At 44.0% G+C, this 19,717-nt stretch overlaps 1 protein-coding gene across 2 annotated transcripts in view; it reads right to left on the bottom strand.

The window, feature by feature from the left end:
- Positions 1-19,717, bottom strand: part of LOC144696457 (solute carrier family 28 member 3-like) — a 231,588-nt gene that overhangs the window by 13,274 nt on the left and 198,597 nt on the right. For both annotated transcript variants that reach the window (XM_078567765.1, XM_078567772.1), the window contains 2 exons: positions 15,669-15,799; positions 10,032-10,200 (listed from right to left, as the gene is read on the bottom strand). In XM_078567765.1, coding sequence (XP_078423891.1) covers positions 10,032-10,200; positions 15,669-15,799 — 300 coding nt within the window. The remainder of the gene's footprint in view (positions 1-10,031; positions 10,201-15,668; positions 15,800-19,717) is intronic.

Raw genomic sequence — 19,717 nt, 5'->3', positions numbered from 1 at the left:
GGCAGATTTATCTTTGAATGATTTGCAACAATTAACAAATGTTACACTAATACCACTAGCAGCAAAGTTGATGATAGAGTAAAAAACAGGGGCTGAAAAAGCTGATACAGTAGCACAGCATTTGGGCCTGAATATTTCAGATGACGGGGTTTATCTTCCTGCTATCCGAAGAGTTCCCCACCGACTCTGACTGCTGCACAACCATTCCATGCTCGAATGAGCATCAAATGGCAGGACCTCTGCCTCTAGGGAGGGAGGGAGCCTTGCCATAGAGAGCTTCCAGTCAATCAGATTGACAGGACCGGACCTCAAGGTAGGTTTTGGGGGTCCCAGGGCAGGGAGGGTAGGGAAGGCCTGTGGGGATGGAAAGTTGGTGAGAGGCCGGTGGGGGGAGGGTTGTGGGGGAGGTCCAGTGGTCACTGGATCTTAAGAGAGGGGCCTGAAGTCAGAAGGGGGCTTCTGATGGAGGCACCCTTCCCTCTTCCCACCCGTGGCCTAAGCCGTTCTTATTCGGGCTTCCCCCACACCAGGTAAAACCTTCTGCCAGCTTAAAGATTGAGGCTGGGCAGAAAAGGCTCTTAAGTGGTCAATAATTATCCACGTAAGGGCCTCAATTTGGGCAAGGGCAGGCTGCCCATCCAAGGCCTAGCCGACCCCAGCATAAAATCACTGCAAGCTTGGGGCAGGTGGGAACTCAGAGGGAGTCCCGTTCCTTCAATTTCACAGTCCCCCCCCCACCCACTGTGCCTAAAAGCCCGCTGGAAGGGGAGCGTGAAATTCAGGCATTGGAATTTCAAGATGAAAAGCCTAACCCAGATGCAGCACATCTTCAGTTAGCTAGGATTCAATAGCGCATGAAGTAGCTTGAAGTGGAAAAGTAAAGAGTAATGTGGAATCTTGAAATTGAATTCAAGAAAGAGAAGTTAGCAAGGGAGAAAAGAAAATGAGAAAGGTAGCTTCAAAGAAAGAAAGAAATTAAGCAGCATGAACATGAAAAAGCTTCCTTAATATGGAGGGGAAATGACTGGCAGATTAGAAAATGATTTTAATCCACTTCTGGGTTTTCATTTGGCCAAGGATATTCACCTCATGCCTAAAATTAATTAGGAAGGAGTTGATAGGTACTTTATGTCCTTTGTTATGAAACTCATACTTATCTTCTTGTCAGGGGGGGAGGTTGAGGACTCCAAGTACATGCGCAGGCCAGGAGAGGGCTGCACATGTGCAGTTTGACATTTTGACGTTCTTCAGGCTCAGGACTGGCCCTGCGCACCTGCACCTGGAGGAAAAAGAAGAATGGTGCGAAAACCCGGGTCAGGTAACTAGGTGCGGAGTGCCATGAGCAGCAAGTCTCCCAGGTAAGGGACAAGGGAGGGGGACAGGGAGAAGGTATCAGTAAGTGTTCCAGGTAAGGGACAAGGGAAGGGGACAGGGAGAGGTCCCAAGGAGTTTCCCAGAGGCAGGGACAAGAGACAAGGTACAGGAAGAAGTCCCAGTCAAGTTAAGAAAAGGAGAAACAATCTACAATTAAGGAAGGAGCTGTGGGGAACAGATTTTAAGTGAAGTGGGCTCGGGAGAAGCCCTGATAGTCAAAGAGGGCTCAAGAGAAGCCCTGAAGATGCAAGAAGGCAGCCAAAGGTTGATGACTCCGTGCTGTGGGCCATTGGGGCAAAGGTACCCCTTTGGAGCAGTGGTGTTCTGCTTGGTATGGCCGAAGATCTGAAATTGTATTGTAAGATGATGCTCGAATGTACACGGGAATCCAGAGAAACAGAATCTTGAAAGGCGAGATTGAAACCATGTGAGGTGGGCTATTGTTGAAGCCGTCCAAGTAAGAGTGACTTTTGGAGAGAATCCCAAGGCAAGAACTTTGAATGTGGAAATTGGAAAACCTTGTGAGAAAGACAAAGTTTCAGTGAGATTGTTTGGCTCACATGTAACAGACATCTGGGTGGGTTGTTGAGAAATCCTTGGAATCTGTTTTGGTCACATCTGTCATTTATTAGGCAGTGTGATGTGTTCAACCACAGTTTGCTTGTTAATTCACCTGTACCTCATACTTACTCTGAATGTGAGAGTATAAGACAGCTATTGTAAATTGTTTTATCTTTCTAAACTTGTAAAGTTAATTTTTGTTTGTTCAAAACCAGTGGAATTTTGTGGCTTTATTCACTTAGTAAGAGTCTTGAATCTCAAACTTTGTCTACTTAAAACAAAACATTATTGGTCCCTAACTGGGTCTCCCCCACATCCTGGAGTCTGGCCAAGGATCATAACACTTTGACGAAATTGCTAAAAAACTAGCTTGCCACAGGGAGGTGGAACTATTCTTTTGCAAAGTGTCTTATGAGGGAAAGCCTTGGGTTTTTATTCAAGTCTTTCAGGTGAACAGTCTTCCGATTATGAACCGGTTAAAACTTCGATACTTAATGTTTCTGAGCTTGTTCTTGAAGTATATCACTTAAAATGTTGGACTTTGATGAAAGACAGAATCAAACATGCATATAATTTGCTAGGGAAAAGATATGTTGTTTGACTGCTGGTTTGTCAATGAAGGGGACTTTTGAGGATGTAAGGAGCATAATAATAATAATGGAAGAATTTAGAAGCAGCATCCCAATAGCTATTCAGTCATATTTGGAAGACAATGGCCAGAATTTTATGTCTCGTGGGCGGGCGCACACCTGACTCGAATGGACGTGAAGTAGCGCGAAATTACGCCGGGCAAGCGTCCCGGCATCATCCGGCACGCAAGCAATCTTCAGTCGGCAGGCACACACGGGTGTTGGAGCTGACTCTGCCAACAATTAAAGGGCCAATTAAAGCCATTAAAAAGCCTATTGTACTCGATTTTACGTTGCCTGTGTGATTTCGCGCTCATCGCATGGGCAAAACAGGCAGTTTTAACGAAACCTCATCCAAGGGCGAGATAAAGCAGGTCTGCAGCATTACCATTGCGAGTAGTGAGGAGTTTAATGTTAGTTGCTTATCTGAACTCGACAGTTTTATCTTTGTTCTGAGCTTCAGTCTTAGCATTTCTAGGCTTCATTTCAGAACTCATCGGTGTCTCCAAAGCCCCTGGAGGATTTTGACTGTGGACCCTTCCAGACATCAGACAGCTTTCTGTTACCCTGGTAATGGGAATTGTGTTCTTTGCTGGTGGCACCTCCTCTGAGGAAGAAGAGAGGGGCAGAATGGAGGGGAGGCTAGGTGTCCCTATGCAGCTCCCAGGGGAGCGACCTGTGGGAGGAGAGACGCAAGTACAAGGGGTGCAGGGCCAGAAGGTAGTCCAAGGCGGAAGAGGCCACAAAAGATGCCACCAACCTGCAGCAGGGTTTACAGGGAGCGATGCAACTACCTCAACATGTCCGAGGTGCAATGCTGAAGGAGGCTCCACTTCTCCAGGAGGACTGTGACTTCCATTTGTCAGGTGATTGGGCCTAAGAATACCCATGCCAGTGGCTCTGAAGGTCACAGTGGCTCTCAACTTCTAAGCCTCCAACTCTTTCCAGGGGTCAGTGGAGGATCTTTGTGGAGTCCCAATCAGCTGTCCACAGTTGCGTCAAGCTGGTGACTGATGCTCTGTTCAGGCGGGTAATGACATTTATTAATTTCCATATGAATGAGGCCAGCCAGGATGAGTGAGCCAGAGGGTTTGCAGTGATTGCTGGGTTCCCCCCATATCCAGGGTGCAATCGATTGCACACATGTAGTCATCACGGCACCGGCAGGTCAGCCAGGTGCCTTTGGCAACAGGAAGGGCTTCCACTCCATGAACGTCCAGATAGTTTGTGACCACAAGGCGCAAATTCTGCAAGTCTATGCAAGTTACCCTGGCAGCTCCCATGACGCTTACATCCTCAGACATTCACAGATGCCAAGGCTGTTAACTGCTCCAGCTCGACATCAGTGAATGGCTGCTGGGTGACAAAGGCTATCCCTTGAATAGGTGGCTTCCGACACCTCTCCACTACCCAAGGACAGAGGCAGAGCAGCGTTATAATAGGAATCATGCCTCCACGGGCAGTGATAGAGAGGGCATAGGTCTTCTGAAGATGTACTTCCGATGCCTGGGGAGTACAGAGGGAGTCTACAATTCCCCTCCAGAGCGGGTGTCACTGATAGTGGTTGCATGCTGTGTTCCCCATGATCTGGCCCTGGCAAGGGGGGATCCACTGGAGCAAGAGGATCACGAGGCAGCTCCACAGGCTACAGGTGATGAATCCAGTGGTGAGTCAGAAGAGGATCCCGGTGAGGAGCAGAGTGAGGACATGGAGGCAGACCTCTGGGTCCTTCAGGGAGGCAGGGACACCTTGAACTGACACTCATTCAGCTAGGCTGCAAAAGATCTGCTTCCACCTCAAGCCAGGGGTGCCGCCTCCATACCGGATGTTTGAAATTACCCTTTCCTTTGAACCTAAAGTTCACTCAGTCCCTGTGCAATAAAGTTTAGAGCAACTCACGTCCAGCTTTGGCGTGCCCTGCACCTACAAAACAAGTGAAGCATACTCAGGCCATTAAGACAAAAGCAAAATTTATATCATGTTGGCACTCACATCAAATGAACATAATACATGATGTTAATGGTTGCACCAGTAAACAGATTAACAAAACATGGCAGAACAGAAGGCCTCCATGCTTGACATAAATAGGTGGAACCAAACTCAACATTTTATTCATCCTTAAACTTCATGGGGAAAATATCTTGAGAGTAAAAGCACTTTAGTTAGCTTTGCTTCATTAACCAATGGCTGAATGATTAGAGCAAAGATTTAATTTCACCAAAATTTAACTTACTACAATAGGTTAACTGAGAAGTTATTCAAATTTTCTGTTCTAACAAATAGAAGCAAGCCTATACAAAAGTGATTTGTAATGTTTTGGTGGTAAAATGGAGATTATGGCAACTAAAGAAAAGACATGAAGGAGGAATTATTCAAAGAGAAGAAATAGAATTTCTGCCACATTTCCGGCAGCAGAGGCATGGCAGCAGAGTGAGAGCTGCACTGAGAAAATTCTTGATGTTTGGGATTCACCAAGGGTACAATAGCATTTTGGTATGTTACTGTAGTAGTTATCCAGAGAAGATCAGTTGATGTTTCTAGCTGCGGGTAAGGCCATTGTTCCAGTCTCCTGGACAGACTCCAAAGATTCTCCCCTGGCAGCCTTCAGGGAACTGTCTGTGTCGGTTTTAAAGCACCCACAGGGTCGCCATTGGACCTGGCACCTGACAGGCTGCCGCCCCTGCCTGGCCCTTCCCAACCATTGAGAGGGCGTGCTTCACGCTGGCCGGACCTTAATTGGCCATGCAGCCTGAAATCACAGTTGCAATGTGACCCTAGTCGGGAGCGGATTCCACATCCGCTTCCGTTCTTGCCAGCTTAGCGCACATGCCAAGTGTGAAATTCAGGCCCATAAGATTCCTAAACTAAAGGAAGCTGTAGTTCTGGCAGATGGCTATGATATAGCACATAGGCCTCTAGAGGGCAGTAGATCTCCATTTGTAAGCCCACAGGGAAACTGGAGGAATAGAAATTAGAAAATGGAAAAAAAAATCCTGGCTTTAGGGAGATAGCAGAAGCTGTTCCAGTCAATAAAAATGATAGTATAAAGGGTAAAAGTAATGTGAAAAAATAACAGACTGCTTTCACTGCCTTAAGACAGGGAGTATAAAGTGAATTTTTAGAAGCTGAAGGTAAATCAGTGGCAGTAATAGGGATGCCTAAGGAGTCTTCGGAAAAGTTTTCACCAGTAAAAAAAAATTAGTGATAAAACAGCAGCAATAGTACAATTGCAAAGTGTTCCCTCAGAACCTATTACAGTTCTGGATATAGCTCAGGATAATCAAGGGGATTCTTCCCTGGATACTGATAAAGTGAGTCAGGATACTGGAGGTTTATCCCTAAGTGAAAGCATTCACCTACTCCTCCAACAAAACAAGTAAACAAACTAATATTTTGAGAGATACTGAGGCAGTTCAGTCATTGATAGTGGATCTTGGCGTCGCTGGCTAGGTCAGCATTTATTGTCCATTCCTAATTTCCCTTGAAAAGTTTATGGTGAGCCATGTTCTTAAACCACTGCTGTCCATCTGGTGTAGGTATGCCCACAGTGCTGTTAGGAAGGGAGTTCCAGGACTTTGACCCAGCTGCAGTGAAGGAACAACGATATAGTTCCAAATCAGGATTGTGTGTGGCTTGGAGGGGAACTTGCAGGTGTTGATGTTCCCATGCATCTGTTGGCTTTGACCTTCTAGGTGGTAGAGGTCGTGGGTTTGGCAGGTGCTGTCGAAGAAGCCTTGGTGAGTTGCTGCAGTGCATTTTGTATATGGTCCACACTGCTGCACTGTACGTCGCTGGTGGAGGGAATGAATGTTTAAAGTGGTGGATGGGGTGCCAATCAAGCGAGCTGCTGTATCCTGAATGGTGTCAAGCTTCTTGAGTGTCGTTAGAGCTTCACTCATCCAGGCAAGGGGAGAGTGTTCCTTACACTACTCGCTTGTGCCTTGTAGATAGTGGGCAGGCTTTGGGGAGTCAGGAGGTGAGATTTTCACCGCAGAATTCTCAGCCTCTGACCTACTCTTGTAGCCACAGTATTTATATGGCTGATCAAGTTCAGCTTCTGGTCAATGGTAGCCTCCCAAGATTTTGATAGTGGGGGATTCTGGTATTGCCATTGAATGCCAAGAGGAGATGGTTAGACTCTCTCTTGGAAATGGTCACTGCCTGGCATTTGTGTGGCATGAATGTTTGGGTTTTACAGGAAGTTTGTCCTGAATTTCAATGTAGTAGTCACTACATTAATGAAGAAAAATATAAAAGTTAAAAGACAGACCAGCTTTGAGAGGTTTAAGGCTTTATATCGCCATATATTTTGGCTGCTCCAAATTTCAATAAACCATTCAAAATAGCTATTGATGCTAGTAATGTAGGCGTGAAGGTGTGGTGTTGCTACAAGATGATGGTACTGGTATAGAGCATCCAGCCAGTTAATTCTCAATACATATCAACAAAAATACTCTACAACTAAGAAGGAAATGTTAAGTCTTGTCTTGGCTCTTCAATAATTTTAAATATATGTTTTGAATAATCAAGAAGAAACATTAATTTACACTGATCATAATCCACTGCTATTTTTTTCGCGAGGTTATGCACAAAGACTCCTTGGTTGTTTTGCTGGAGTTTGATGCTGCAGCTCTTCAACCTATGAGTTGTGCATGTTGCTGGGGATAACAAAGCAATTACTGGTGCTCTGTCTGGAGTTTAAAGAAGGGGTGTAGGAGAGGTGAGGTTCTGAGTTAAGATAATTCTATGATGTTTGAATCCTGATAATCCCAATTGCTACATTTAACTGCTTCTGCTTTAGTTAAGCCCTTATAATTTTATAATTATAATGTGTAATTGTGAAATAAGAAAAGATTGCCTGTGCAGTATGTGGTAAGCTATTTGCTAAAATAGGACAACGAGATCTCGCTATATTTCAAAATTGCTATAAAGAAAACTTTACCATGACAAAGCTTTCTTTTTCCCAAGCAGGGGGTGGGATGTGTGATGGGACCTGTGGTTTCAAAGTTTGTATTTTTTGAGACAGACCCTAGCTGAAAAAAGAAATTGACCCATCCAGTTTCTAAGGAAGCTTAGACTGAAACTGAGATTGAAAACCAAAACTTCTGGGGACACTGAAACTATGATTTCTTTCGGGGAACCACCATAGACACGATAGGTGGGGGAAGGGTCCCAGTGCAGTAGGGGGTATCCTGCGGGGGGTTGTCTGGTGGGAGACACCTTAGGGGTTGGGGGGGATGGGTAGACCTAGGTGTGGGGGGAGTCCCGTGGGTTACCCACAAGCTCGACAAGGTTTTAATTCTTCCAACTTTTTCTGGGTAACTGTTGATGTAACCCAGTTGGAACCATCCGAAGTTTGCGATTTAAGTCGCATTTTTGAAGATGGTTCCCAGTGCTAGGCAATTGCCCAGGGGAAATTTGCACTTCTGGGTTATTGCCATGCAAACCTTATCTGTGATCATCTGAAGAAGTTTCCCCAGCACATCTTTGGGGTACCCCACCAATACGATGACAGCCCAATATGTAATTTATAGTTCACAATTTGCCTGTTAATTCATGTTTAACTTATGTTGATTCGGGGCTTTGAGTATAGGTGATTACCCAAAGTAGTGTTTTCTATGTTTGACTCTTAAATGTTAAAAATTCTTTTGTTTTAAACCGTGGAATCTTGGGGCTTCATTCTTCAGTAAATAACTGGGATTTCGGATTTCTTCTTTTTACAAAAACGTTACTGGTCTCGACCAAAATTATAACAAGCTCAATTCATCTTTTCTTCAGATCTTGCACAACAATGATAGATCCATCAATTTTTACAGATGGGTTAAATTTTCCTCGATGCAAGATGCAGTTGACAACACTTGCAGCCCCCTATGCACCTCAATCAACAATGCCATCAGCTTTCTCATCAGGATAGAGTATCAGTTTGTTAATGCGCACTGGTGTGCGTGTGTGATGCACGTGAATGCTCGCTATCCAAGGAATGTCCAATATTTCTGATGAAAGGTAATTTCTGATGAAATGTTTCTCTCTCCACAGGTGCTACTGACCTGTTGAATATTTCCAGCGCTTTCTATTTTTATTTCAAATTTTAATATTTATAAGTTTTAAGGCAATCCATAATCCCACTGTCACTTAAAGGAGGTATCTGGATGGTTGACTGGTAACCAAGGCTACTATCTTTAGGTATGGCTGCAGACATTGCATTAGATCCCAGTGAACCCCAAGGAATGATACCATAAGTGTCTTGGTGTCATCAGATCTATATTTGAGCAGACTATAGAGATCCTAAAGACACCCTTCTGATGCCTAGATTAATCTAGACAAGCAGTCCAGTGCAGTCCTACTAAGGTCTCTCATAATGCTTTAGTTTACTGGGTGCTGCATAATGATGCTTCCTAACAGCATGGAATATTAACAAAAAGATGACCAAGGTCAACATACAACCATGACCTTGATTTAGATACATCTTGCATTGCAGCATCTATTTTCAGCTGCCAGACATCTGCAAAAGAAGCCCATTGCAAAATGTTATCATCATGATCCCATTTAGCAACTATATCAACTCTTGTCTTTACTGACAAATACCAAAGCTCCCATTTGAAAGCATCTATTATTCTTTGCCTCACACAGTCCCCACCTTGCCCTAAATCATCCCTATATAAATGATTCCAAATGTTTATTCCAACCCGATCTGTGTGCATTACCAATATATTTTTCTTAACTGCAGTATCTCCTCTTAATTCCTACACTTATGTGCTTTTAAACCTTCATTTCCAACATCTCCTTAGTTGCAGATTTCTTTGTGATGGCTTTGTGGTATTTACAGCAGTGTGATATTAGAAGAAGCATATTCAATGGACAACATAGCTTTTCCTTGTTCTATACTTATGAACATGGGGGTTATTTCTCTTTGGACTTTCAAAGCAGAGTTACCAGATCTATATTCAGCAGGATTCTAGTGATTCTCAGAGCCCTCACATTGTTGATTGGAACATGAACTGTACCTCGGCTATTATATTCCAGTGAATCAGTTGGTGAAGGATTGTACTGGAGCCAATCTTTAATCAGTTAGAGAGTGAAACATTACAAGCATACACCACCTAACCCAACTGCACCCCAGTTTCAGTGTCTCTTTATATCTGCTCAGATGAAACTCCAATTAATTCCCTTCAGCTCCATATAATTAAACCCAATTTCATATACAATTAACATGTCAATTTTTTAGAATTTAGGATGACCAAAATATTGGATAAATATCTGAGCACTGTATCACCAAACTAAATTCAGAATGAATGCCCATTTAATAATGGAGGTAACTTATTAAAATTCAATTAGTCATTTTTATTCCTAAAACAAATATGTATGCTTTGAAAATATAAATTGGTTTCTAGGTACAGAATTCAACTCTTCAGAATCACAAACTTCCTCAAGAACAATGATATAATAAGGTCTAAAAAAGAAAATTACCTCAAAGCTGAGCCCAGGCTCATCAAACATGTTTCCCAACCAGGAGAGCACAGCATTAAGAAATGCTAGGAGTGCCAGAAATGCAATAAGGTTAACAGCAATGTTTGCCACCAAAGCGATTGAGGTAAATGCTCCTAAGCAGGCAGCTTCTATGATGTTTGTTGCTTCACTGTAGAACAAAAAGTAAATAACGTAAAAGACCATTCATTGTACATAACACTCAAAAATTCTTAGGGCCAAATCTGCCTGGAAAAATAACAGGTATTTCATGATACACACCATTACTAATGCACCAATTTGCTATCAGGGGAAGAAGAGAAATGCCGTGATTTGTTGACTTCCAGAACCTGCCAATCGATTTACGCCATTCCGCTCTTTGCCTCATAGGAAAGGTACCTCAACCTAACCCTTTCCACTATTCTTCAGCACTTGTTCGATTTTCATATTAATTGCCCATTAAAATTATCGTAGAAAGTTAGGGCTACTAATTAACAGCGCAAGTACTCTTTTAGTGACGTAGTAATTGTTGATGCAAAGCCAATCAATCTCTCCAGCCCAGAAAGGGAACAAATTAAACTGTGGAGTCTCATTCCTGCAAATAGTAGATTTAAAAAACTTATAATTTAATTATGTTCTATTTCTTTCTTGCTTTTCCTTTCTGTCCCTTTCTCTCTCTGTCTTAATCTAAGCTTTTACTCTTTTTTCTCTTTCTCCGCCTGATTTGACTCTAATACACCCTGGGCCGTAACCTCCGACTAGTGTCGGAAAGTGCTGGACCGCAGAAATTAGAAGAAATAAATACCTACTTACCTGGTCTTGAAAGTTACGTTGATACATCCAATTGCCGGAGCTGCTTGGGGCCAGCATTAGAAGACTCCTCGCAGGCCCCAGCAAAGCGTAGCTCCAGCATATTCAAGGAGGCCACGCCTCCCTTTTATGGCACTTGCTTCCGTAAAGCAGGTGAGTTTAAAGGGCCAGGGAAATTGATAGACCAGGGAAGGTAAATGTTTAAGGTAAGTAGATAGGATTTGGGGGTTGGGGGTGTCCGGGGGTTGGAGGTGTTAAGGGTGTCTGAGGTCGGGGGTGGGGTATGTCGAAGATGTCCGAGGTTGGGGGAGGGGGGATGTCCGAGGTCAGGGGACGAGGGGGTTGAGGGTGTCCAAGGTTGGAGGGTTTGAGGGTGTCCAAGGTCGGAGGAGTTGAGGCTGTCTGAGGTCGGGGGGGAGGGTCCTGAGGTTGGGGGATGGTGTCCAAAGTCCGTGGGGGGGGGGGGGGGGCGGGGAGAGTTGTCCGAGGTCGGGGAGGGGGGTAGGGGGGTGACGGGGGGTGGTCCAAGGTGGTGGTGGGTGTCCAAGGTGCGGGGGGCTGTTTGAAATCTCAGAAGTTAGAAGAGGATTTAATTCTTCTCTTATTTTTTCTGGGTAACTATTGGTATAACCCTGGTGGAACCATCCAAAGTTTGCGATTTAAATCACATTTTTGGATGGTTCCCAGCACAGCACAATTGTCCAGAGGAAGTGTGCACTTCCGGGCAATTGTTGTGCAAACCCTTACCTGGGAACTTGCCAGAGGGATTCCCCAGCGTATCTTTGGGGTACCCCCAAATAGGACACTGGGGAGCGCGGAAGTTACAGGCCCCTGTTTCTGTCATACCTGGTTCTTTCTCAATCCTTAAATCCTATTGGTTAAGGAGATATATTATTGGTCAATTTGTTCACTAATAGCCCAAATGCCCCATTGCCCCCAACCCACCATTATCAGTTCACACATCCACCAAGTTATAGCACAAATTATGGGTTGAATAATACATGCAGTCGGAGTGGGCAGGACTGGCACCCGGAAGTGGACGGCTTTCTGACTCCCACCCCGCCGTCAAATTACGCATAATAAAATGGCAATTATGCAAATTTAGACCGGAGGGCAGGTTTCCAGCCCACGCGGCTCAAAGTGAGAGTGCCCATCAGTGCTGGATCCAGGCAGGATGTACGGCATCCAAAGTCATTGGTCATGACCTGGAAGGAGGTCACAGCCACTCATTTAAAGGGCCACCTGGTATGGGGCAGTATCAGGTGACCCAGCAAATATTTGCCTTCTACATGGATCTGAAGGATTTATTTTGAGGATATAGTATCAGGCTTGGTTTCAGGTAAGTGTGAATGTCTTTAATATTTCTCTGAAATATCCATAGCCTATGTTGTTTCATGCCTCTGATAACAGGTGGCATTCAATTTGAACACAAGCATGTTTTCAAGATCTTAACATAGAGGAGCTGTCTCGTTATGGCATGTTTCCCTCCATAGATGCCTGGGGCAACGGAGTGAGGGGACAGGCAGAGAAGAAGGGCAAAAGCAGCCCCAAGATTTGATGAAGCATCTCTCCATGCCCTCCTCCTGGCTGTGTCCACCAGGTGTGAGCAACTAAGGCCAGCTGACGGGAGGCAGAGAGCTCCCTCGGTCAGACATGCAGCCTGGGAGGGGATCATTGCGGAGGTCACAGCATAGGGCTAGTACCTTGCACTTGGACACAATGCCAGAAAAGGCTCAATGACCTCTTGAGGACAGCCAGGTGAGTAAGTTCTCATTATGCGCATTTTTGTGCCAGGAAGCTACAGGGTAGCCTCAAGAATGCTGGAGGCTTGAGGGGTGTTCAGAGGTTCAAGGCAATATTATGCAGCAATGACATTGGTCCTAGTGTTGATGCCTCTGTAGCCTTGTCGTTTTGGTTCAGTGGGAGCTGTACATGAGGAAGGTGCACAACATCTTGGCTGCATTTCTCAGTTATCTTGGAGGCAGGGTGACATCAATTAACCAAATTGCGTTAGTCATTGCAATGTTACACCTACATTCTGGAAAAGTGCGCCCAAAATGTCAGGGAGAGGGGCAGAAATGGCCATCCTAGCACTGCACGAGGAAGAGGTTCACGTGCTTTCCTCAGCTGATTCCTTAAGGTCGATTGGCACAGGCAAGATTGGAGGAGGGCATGGGTCTGATAAGATAACAAGTGGCTGAAACCAGGACATTAGGGGAGAGGCCAAGTGGGAGGGGGACTGATGCTTGGCATGATTCAACAAATGTAAAATTTGTCATCTCATTGCTCAAAGCCAGGGAAACTTCCTAGTGGAAAGCTTGTGATGCTGCTACAAGTGTGCTATAATGATCACATTGTGTCATATCTCATATTGCACATGTAATGGTGCTGGGCACTGTGACTTTGCACAGCCGTTGAAAGGTTTCCAATGCCAACTAATGCCCATTTTTCTGTGTCTCCTGTGCAGGTGAAGCCTCTTCCATGTGCCACGATATCAATGCTGATCCAACAATTTCCTCTGAGATGAAGAAGCACCATCACATCCTCTCTCTGCACAAAGCACCAGCACAAATACTGGCAACTAGGCAGGGATTAGCATGTCGGGACAAGGGCAGGCACAATCTAGTGAGGGCACTCCACAGTTGCACATGCAGCTGCCAGAATGTGTGATGGAGCAGACCTTGGGGAGTCGAAAGAGTGTCCAAGGTGACCCAGAGACTGATTCCAAGTCGGAAGATGAGCCTCTGCAGTTGCCCATAGGGCACCAGATGCTGGAGATCCAGCATGAGGTGTGTGGAGATTTGGTGGATATGTCAGAGGGGTTGCATGCTCTGGGCCATACTGTGGAGGTGTCCATCCAGGCCATGTGCATTGCGCTCACCCACTCTTCAGAGCCCCAAGCTTCCTCCATGGACAGACTGTGACTGTCCTGGAGGGGAAAAATGAACATGTTGCACAGTAGTGGGTATGTGCTCCGACCTGCACACCATCGCCCTGGCTCTGGACGACAGGAGGACTGAAAGCCAGGTCCCTAAGCTAGCTCCTGGGACTTCACAGGAAGTCAGGGAGGAACAAGCGGTCTTCATGGCAGAGGATGAGCAGCTGCTGCCACCATCTGGAAGCATCTCTCAGGGCACTTGTGATTGGCAGCCTCTCCTCCGTCCATCCACCATTGACACTTTCCTTGTCCAGTACCATGGTGACGGACGCTCCTCCTGCCACACTGCAGGAGTCTTTTAATGTGGCAAGACCCTCAAGGCCTCAGCCGCACAGAGGACACCGACCAAAGTCATCCAGGGCAAGGGGAGAAACAGATCAGGAGCCTCTATCCAGTGCAGCAACAAGCGAGGGGGGTGCACTATGTCAGAGCACTGGGATGTGCTTTAAGAAAACTCCAGACTAGTCAACATGCAGGTCACATGGTTGTGTTCAGTCTGGTTGTTCATGATATGTCTCATCTTGCTTCTGTTAGTAAGCCTTAACTTTACTATCCCTTATGCAGAAGTTATTTCTATATGTCATTGCTGTTGAACTTCCTGCAGGAGATAAACATGAACTTTAATAATTAAAGGCAGGGCAGGATGCGTTGAATGGCAAGGACTGAACATGGCAATTGCGCTGACAGGACGGTGACGTGAATCTCACATTCCACATGGAATGATGTTAAGACATAGTGCATGCATCTCTGAGGCTGTGACTACATAACTTATTGAAACCTCTGCCTTATCAAGGCATCCCTTATGTCAAAGCCATCCATGTGATCATATCCAGGGCCTTGCACCACTATGTTGGGATGTTCCCTCACCTACTCTTCTTCCTCATCCTCAGTTGAATGCCCGCTATCTGGCATCCCCTCTTCCTCAAGAGCATCCCCTCTCTGAATGGCGAGGTTAAGGAGGGCACAGCATACTATGACCATGAGTGACAGATGTGATGGAGCGTACTGCAATGTCCCTCCTTTTCTTTCAAGGCATCTGAACCTCATCTTCAGTAGCCCAGTTGTCTGCTTGACGATGGACCTGGTTCTTCCATGGCTGTCATTTTAGCTCCGCTTCTCATCCATTTTTTCCCTAGTAAGAAAGCTGAGGTGCTGATGAGGGTCAAAATTGACCTCTCAGCGGGGAGAGTAAGGCATCAAAATAAGGGAGGTATGAAATGGAAACTCGGCCCTTTTTAATAAAGCACTACTAGCAGTCATAGCACCCTGAACTGCTGAGTTCAAACTCAGTACTCAGTGCTTTATTTGGGCAGGGTCTTCCTTCTGGAAGTTGGAGACTTTAAACCTGCCCTAACAAGCTGTTAAGAAAAATGAGAAATCCACCTGGCATGAAATACACTCTCCAAGTGTTTTATTGCTCACACCGCATATTATTGGAGTCAATTGGGACCATTAATGAGCTTAAATATACCATTTGAATAAATTTGAATAATGTGGGCAGGCTCCTGCTTTCTAGCCCCGCCCACCTGACATATTATCCGGGACAGCCGTGATGCAACACATCAGGAATGCAACACGACATCATCATGACCAATAATATGTCAGTGCGGGTGCATAACTCCCCCATTTTCACATTGTAATATTCAGCCCTGTATTTGATTTGAAGGATACAGAAAGAAGTCATTCCAGCAAGATTTCGCACTTCCAACAAGTTACGCCACAAATTATATTAGAATTGACGGACGCAGGAAGAAGTCTAACCAAAATTATTCTAGCAAGATTTGGCACTTAGGATTTTTTTTCCCTCTCATTTCTTTTGTTATCGGAAGTACAGGATACTTGATACATGATTTTCATCTTCATATAGCAATGAAGAAAGCAATGAAACTTACCCTTTATTCAACTTGAGGTTAGACTTAGTTAACATCTTTGGAGTTTCTGTTTCAGGCCAGAACAGCTTGGCAACAGCCAGAGCAGCAGGAGCAGACATCACTGAAGCAGTTAACAAATGGGCAGCTGGAACCTGCATTTGAAATACCAGAGTTTAGGCCTAGCTTACAGCAACAATGCAGTTCAATGCACGTTACAGCCTCATTCTTAATAATGTAATCTAAATCTGACATGAACCATTGTGCAGAGCTGAACAAAATTGACACTGGATGATACTGACCTGCACAATATATGAGTTTATATTTCACTCACATAAAAGCACAAGTGGATACTGCAATACTCATTGAGACATTCAGTTGTTTTAGAAATCTTCACAGAAAATTTTTACAAGTCCTAAATCAGCTTTGCAAACATTTCTGTACATTGTGTCAGAGATTTTGGGTAGGGTTTTCCTTCTGGGGGTGAAAAACAGAGGTCGGGGCCATTTCTGGGTCCTGAACACACCTCAGGTGGGAAATCGCTGTTAGGAAATAGAGACAATTTAAGTATTGGTAGTTGTAGCTGTTAGGAATGAGTTTTAGCTTTAAAGTTTAAGTTTGATTTGTATTTTTGTATGTGCATGTTAAGAAAAGTCAAATTGAGTTTTAGTTTCACTTTAAAAAGGTGCTTGCATTTCTAATGAGGGTTTTTTTAACAATTGTAAGCTAAGGTAAACAAACAAGGGTGGAAGAATTGGTCTATTGCCTAGCAACAGCGGTCCAGAGAAGCAAGTCCCTCCCACAGGCATACACAGATAAGCTAGAAACAGCATTTTGATTTGGAAGCTGTGGAGTTCAGTTGGTTTTTGAAAGTTGTTGCCAGGAGACTGGAGCAAAGGGGACAGATAGCCAATCCCAAGCTAAATAAAAACCCCAAAAATCCAGGGGAGTGGAACAAGAGAAAGTCCCCAGCAGACATTCTGGTCAAAAGAAGGGCAGGAACCTGGAAAAGGTCCTGTTAAGTGAAGTTAAGAGTGAGGGGCAGAGAGAAAGGCTCCAAACTTCAAATTTAAAGAAGCAAAAGCTAAAGAAAGCAGATTTAAAGTGAGAGCAGCTTGCAAGAGGCCAGAAGGTCCAAAGAGACAACTGAAGGTCTATAACTCTTTGCTATAGGCATGTGATGCAGTGGTGTACTGTTAACACTGAGTCGGTGAGAGAGAGTGCGTGGAAGGCAGCTTGAATGCATGTGGTGACCCAGGGAAGAAGAAAATCAGAAGGCGAGTTCGAAACCCTGGAGATGACCCCTTGTGGAAGGCATCTGAAAGAAAGCGTCGGTTTGGGAGAAGATTCCAAGGTGAGGTCGTGGAGGGTGGATTGGAAACCCTCGTGTGAAGGACGGAGTTCAGTGAGACTGGTTGGCTTACGGTGTAACAAGTGTCTAGGGGAGTTGAGGAGAGATCCTCATAGCATCTGGCTGAGGTGACATCTGTCACTTGGTTTCGGAGTGTGGTGTGTCTAACCACAGGTCGTCATAGGCAGACAGACTGTGTACTTACTGTGAATATTAGAGTAAAAAATAGCTTTTGTAACTTGTGTTATCCTTACAAATCTGTATTTTTTCAGAAAAGGTATAGTTGTGGGTGAAGGAATATTGTAATATAGTTCATCTTTTCTTGTTTAATAAATGTTTTATTCTTTTGTCAAAAGTTCATCAGCTGACTCCTGTGACTCTATTCAGTAGCTACTCTCCACGTATTTAAACGGACAAATAAAAGTTAGGATCTATCAAGCTGGGTTCTACCCTAGGATTAGGCTTGATCAGGGGTAATCTCCCCTGATCGTAATAATGTGGGGGCTCTTGCAGGATTTGAAACCTAGACAGCAGGTGGTTGGATGCAGAATAATAATTGGTCTGGGATTGAACATTGATGGGATCTGTGAATCCTTTAACAAGTATGTGGAGGTAAAGGGGTGCTGGACATAGAAACAGGAGTTGCTGTGAGGTATTATACAGGTTGGAATTAGAAATGGCTTTGGAAGTTGCTAAGACTTTTTACAGATGGAAAATGTAACCTTGACTGGTTTACAGAAAGTAACTAAGAGTAAGCTAATGGATTTGGTAGATAAATTGGAGATAGAATTACCCGAAGGGGTGAGGAAAGCAGGCATAGTTGAGATAATAGCACAACATTTAAAACTGGAAGGGATAATAGAGAGGCCATGTTGTCCAGGGGGTGAGTCACAGCTGGAGATAGTGAGACTTCAGTTACAAATTAAGAAGCTTGAACTTGAACAAGCAAAGGAACTGAAAAAATTTGAATTAGAGGCAAAAAAAAAAGAGAAAAGGCATTTCAAAGGGAGCAAATGGAAAGGAAGGAGAGAGAAAGGAAGCTAGAACTGGAATTTCAGGCAAGGGAGAAGGATAAAGAAAGAGTGGCAAGGGCGAGAGAGAAGGAACAAGAAAGGGAATACCAACTTAGAAGGCTGGAGTTAAAAAAGAGGTCTCAGATGCTGAGGAAAGTTCTGATGATGAAAAAAAGCTTCAACCTAAAACCCTGTGGGGAGATGTTTAAGTTTGTGCAAACCCTCCCAAAGTTTGAGGAAAGGGATGTAGAGGCATTCTTTATTTTATTTGAGAAGGTGGTTAGGAAAATGAAGAGGCCAAAAGAAATCTGGACATTATTTTTACATTCTAGGTTGGTAGGTGGAACTCATGAGGTTTATGCTTCACTTTCTGAAGAGCTTTCAGTGGATTATGATGCAGTATAAAAGGCTAGTCTGAGTGCCTATGAGTTAGTCCTGAGGCATAGAGGCAGAAATTTTGGAATATAAGGAAACAGCCTGGCTAGACCTATATTGAGTTTGAAAGGGTAAAGCAAAGTAATTTTGACTGTTGGGTACAGGCATTAAAGGTAGAGACAATGTATGAAGCTCTTAGGGAAATAATTCTCTTGGAAGAATTTAAAGATTCACTTCCTCTTGTAGTTAGAACCCATGTTGAGGGTTAAAACAGCTAGACAGGCAGTGGAGATGGCTGACGATTATGATCTGGTCCATAAATCTAAACCCTTTTTCCGTGATCCACATAAACCCGAGAAGGATAGAAGGTGGGAAGGTGAAAGGAAGACAAGTAGCCAGGGAAGAAAAGGGACAGTTGGGAATTCCCAGGAAATTTCTTCTCAGACCAGAAAGGAAGGTACTGAGGGTGGAAGTGACATTCGAAAGCCCAAGCGTTTTCATTGTAACAAGGTGGGACATGTTAGGGAAGATTGGAGATTACATGGTAGACCTATTACAGTAGTAGGAACATCTAAGGAATCCTCAGGAAAGGTTGCATCAGAAAAGGAAATGTTGTTAAAACTGTAGTAGTAGTACAGGTGAAACATGTTCCCGGAGAACATACAGGAAAGGGGGGTATGGTTCAGGATAGTCCAGGGAATTCTTCTTTTATTACTGGTGAAGGAAGTCAGGCTAACAGACGTTCTGGATGTTTTGTGTCAAAGGGAGAAGTGTTCCCCTATTCCTTCAATAAAATAAGTAAACAGATCAAAATTTTGAGAGATACAGGGGCAGATCAATCATTGATGGTGACTGATGATACAATTTGCATTCCGGGTAGTTTTATGAAAGAAAAAGTATTAATAAGGGGCAGTAATGGAATTTATGAACCTGTTTCTTTGTGAAGTTAACTTACAAAGTCACTTTGTAAATGGAACTGTTATCATGGGAATTATTCCTAAATCACCTATTGAAGTAGTTTATTTTATTCTGGGTAATGATTTGGCTAGTGGAGACAGTAATGTGGCAATAAGCGGTTGATCATGTTGATCCAAACCAACTTCAAGAAACTACAGTGGCCAAAAATGAAACACTTATTGCCGATAACAAGCAATTGAAGGAAAACCTGATCAGTGTAGAAAATTAACTTTCATGTATGAAAGACGAATCTGATAATGAAAGAGAATTGGTGAGAACAATTGAGAACCAGTCACAGAAAGAAGAACACTTAATTGAGGACTTGAAATATCTAAATTATAAACTTGTAAAAGCAAATTTGTTAAATTTGCTTTTAC

The sequence above is a fragment of the Cetorhinus maximus genome, chromosome 2 (assembly GCF_964194155.1).
Source record: "Cetorhinus maximus chromosome 2, sCetMax3.hap1.1, whole genome shotgun sequence".
Classification (NCBI taxonomy): Eukaryota; Metazoa; Chordata; class Chondrichthyes; order Lamniformes; family Cetorhinidae; genus Cetorhinus; species Cetorhinus maximus.
The sequence above is the reverse complement of the archived record's forward strand: the minus strand, read 5'-3'. Positions and strand labels throughout refer to the sequence as shown.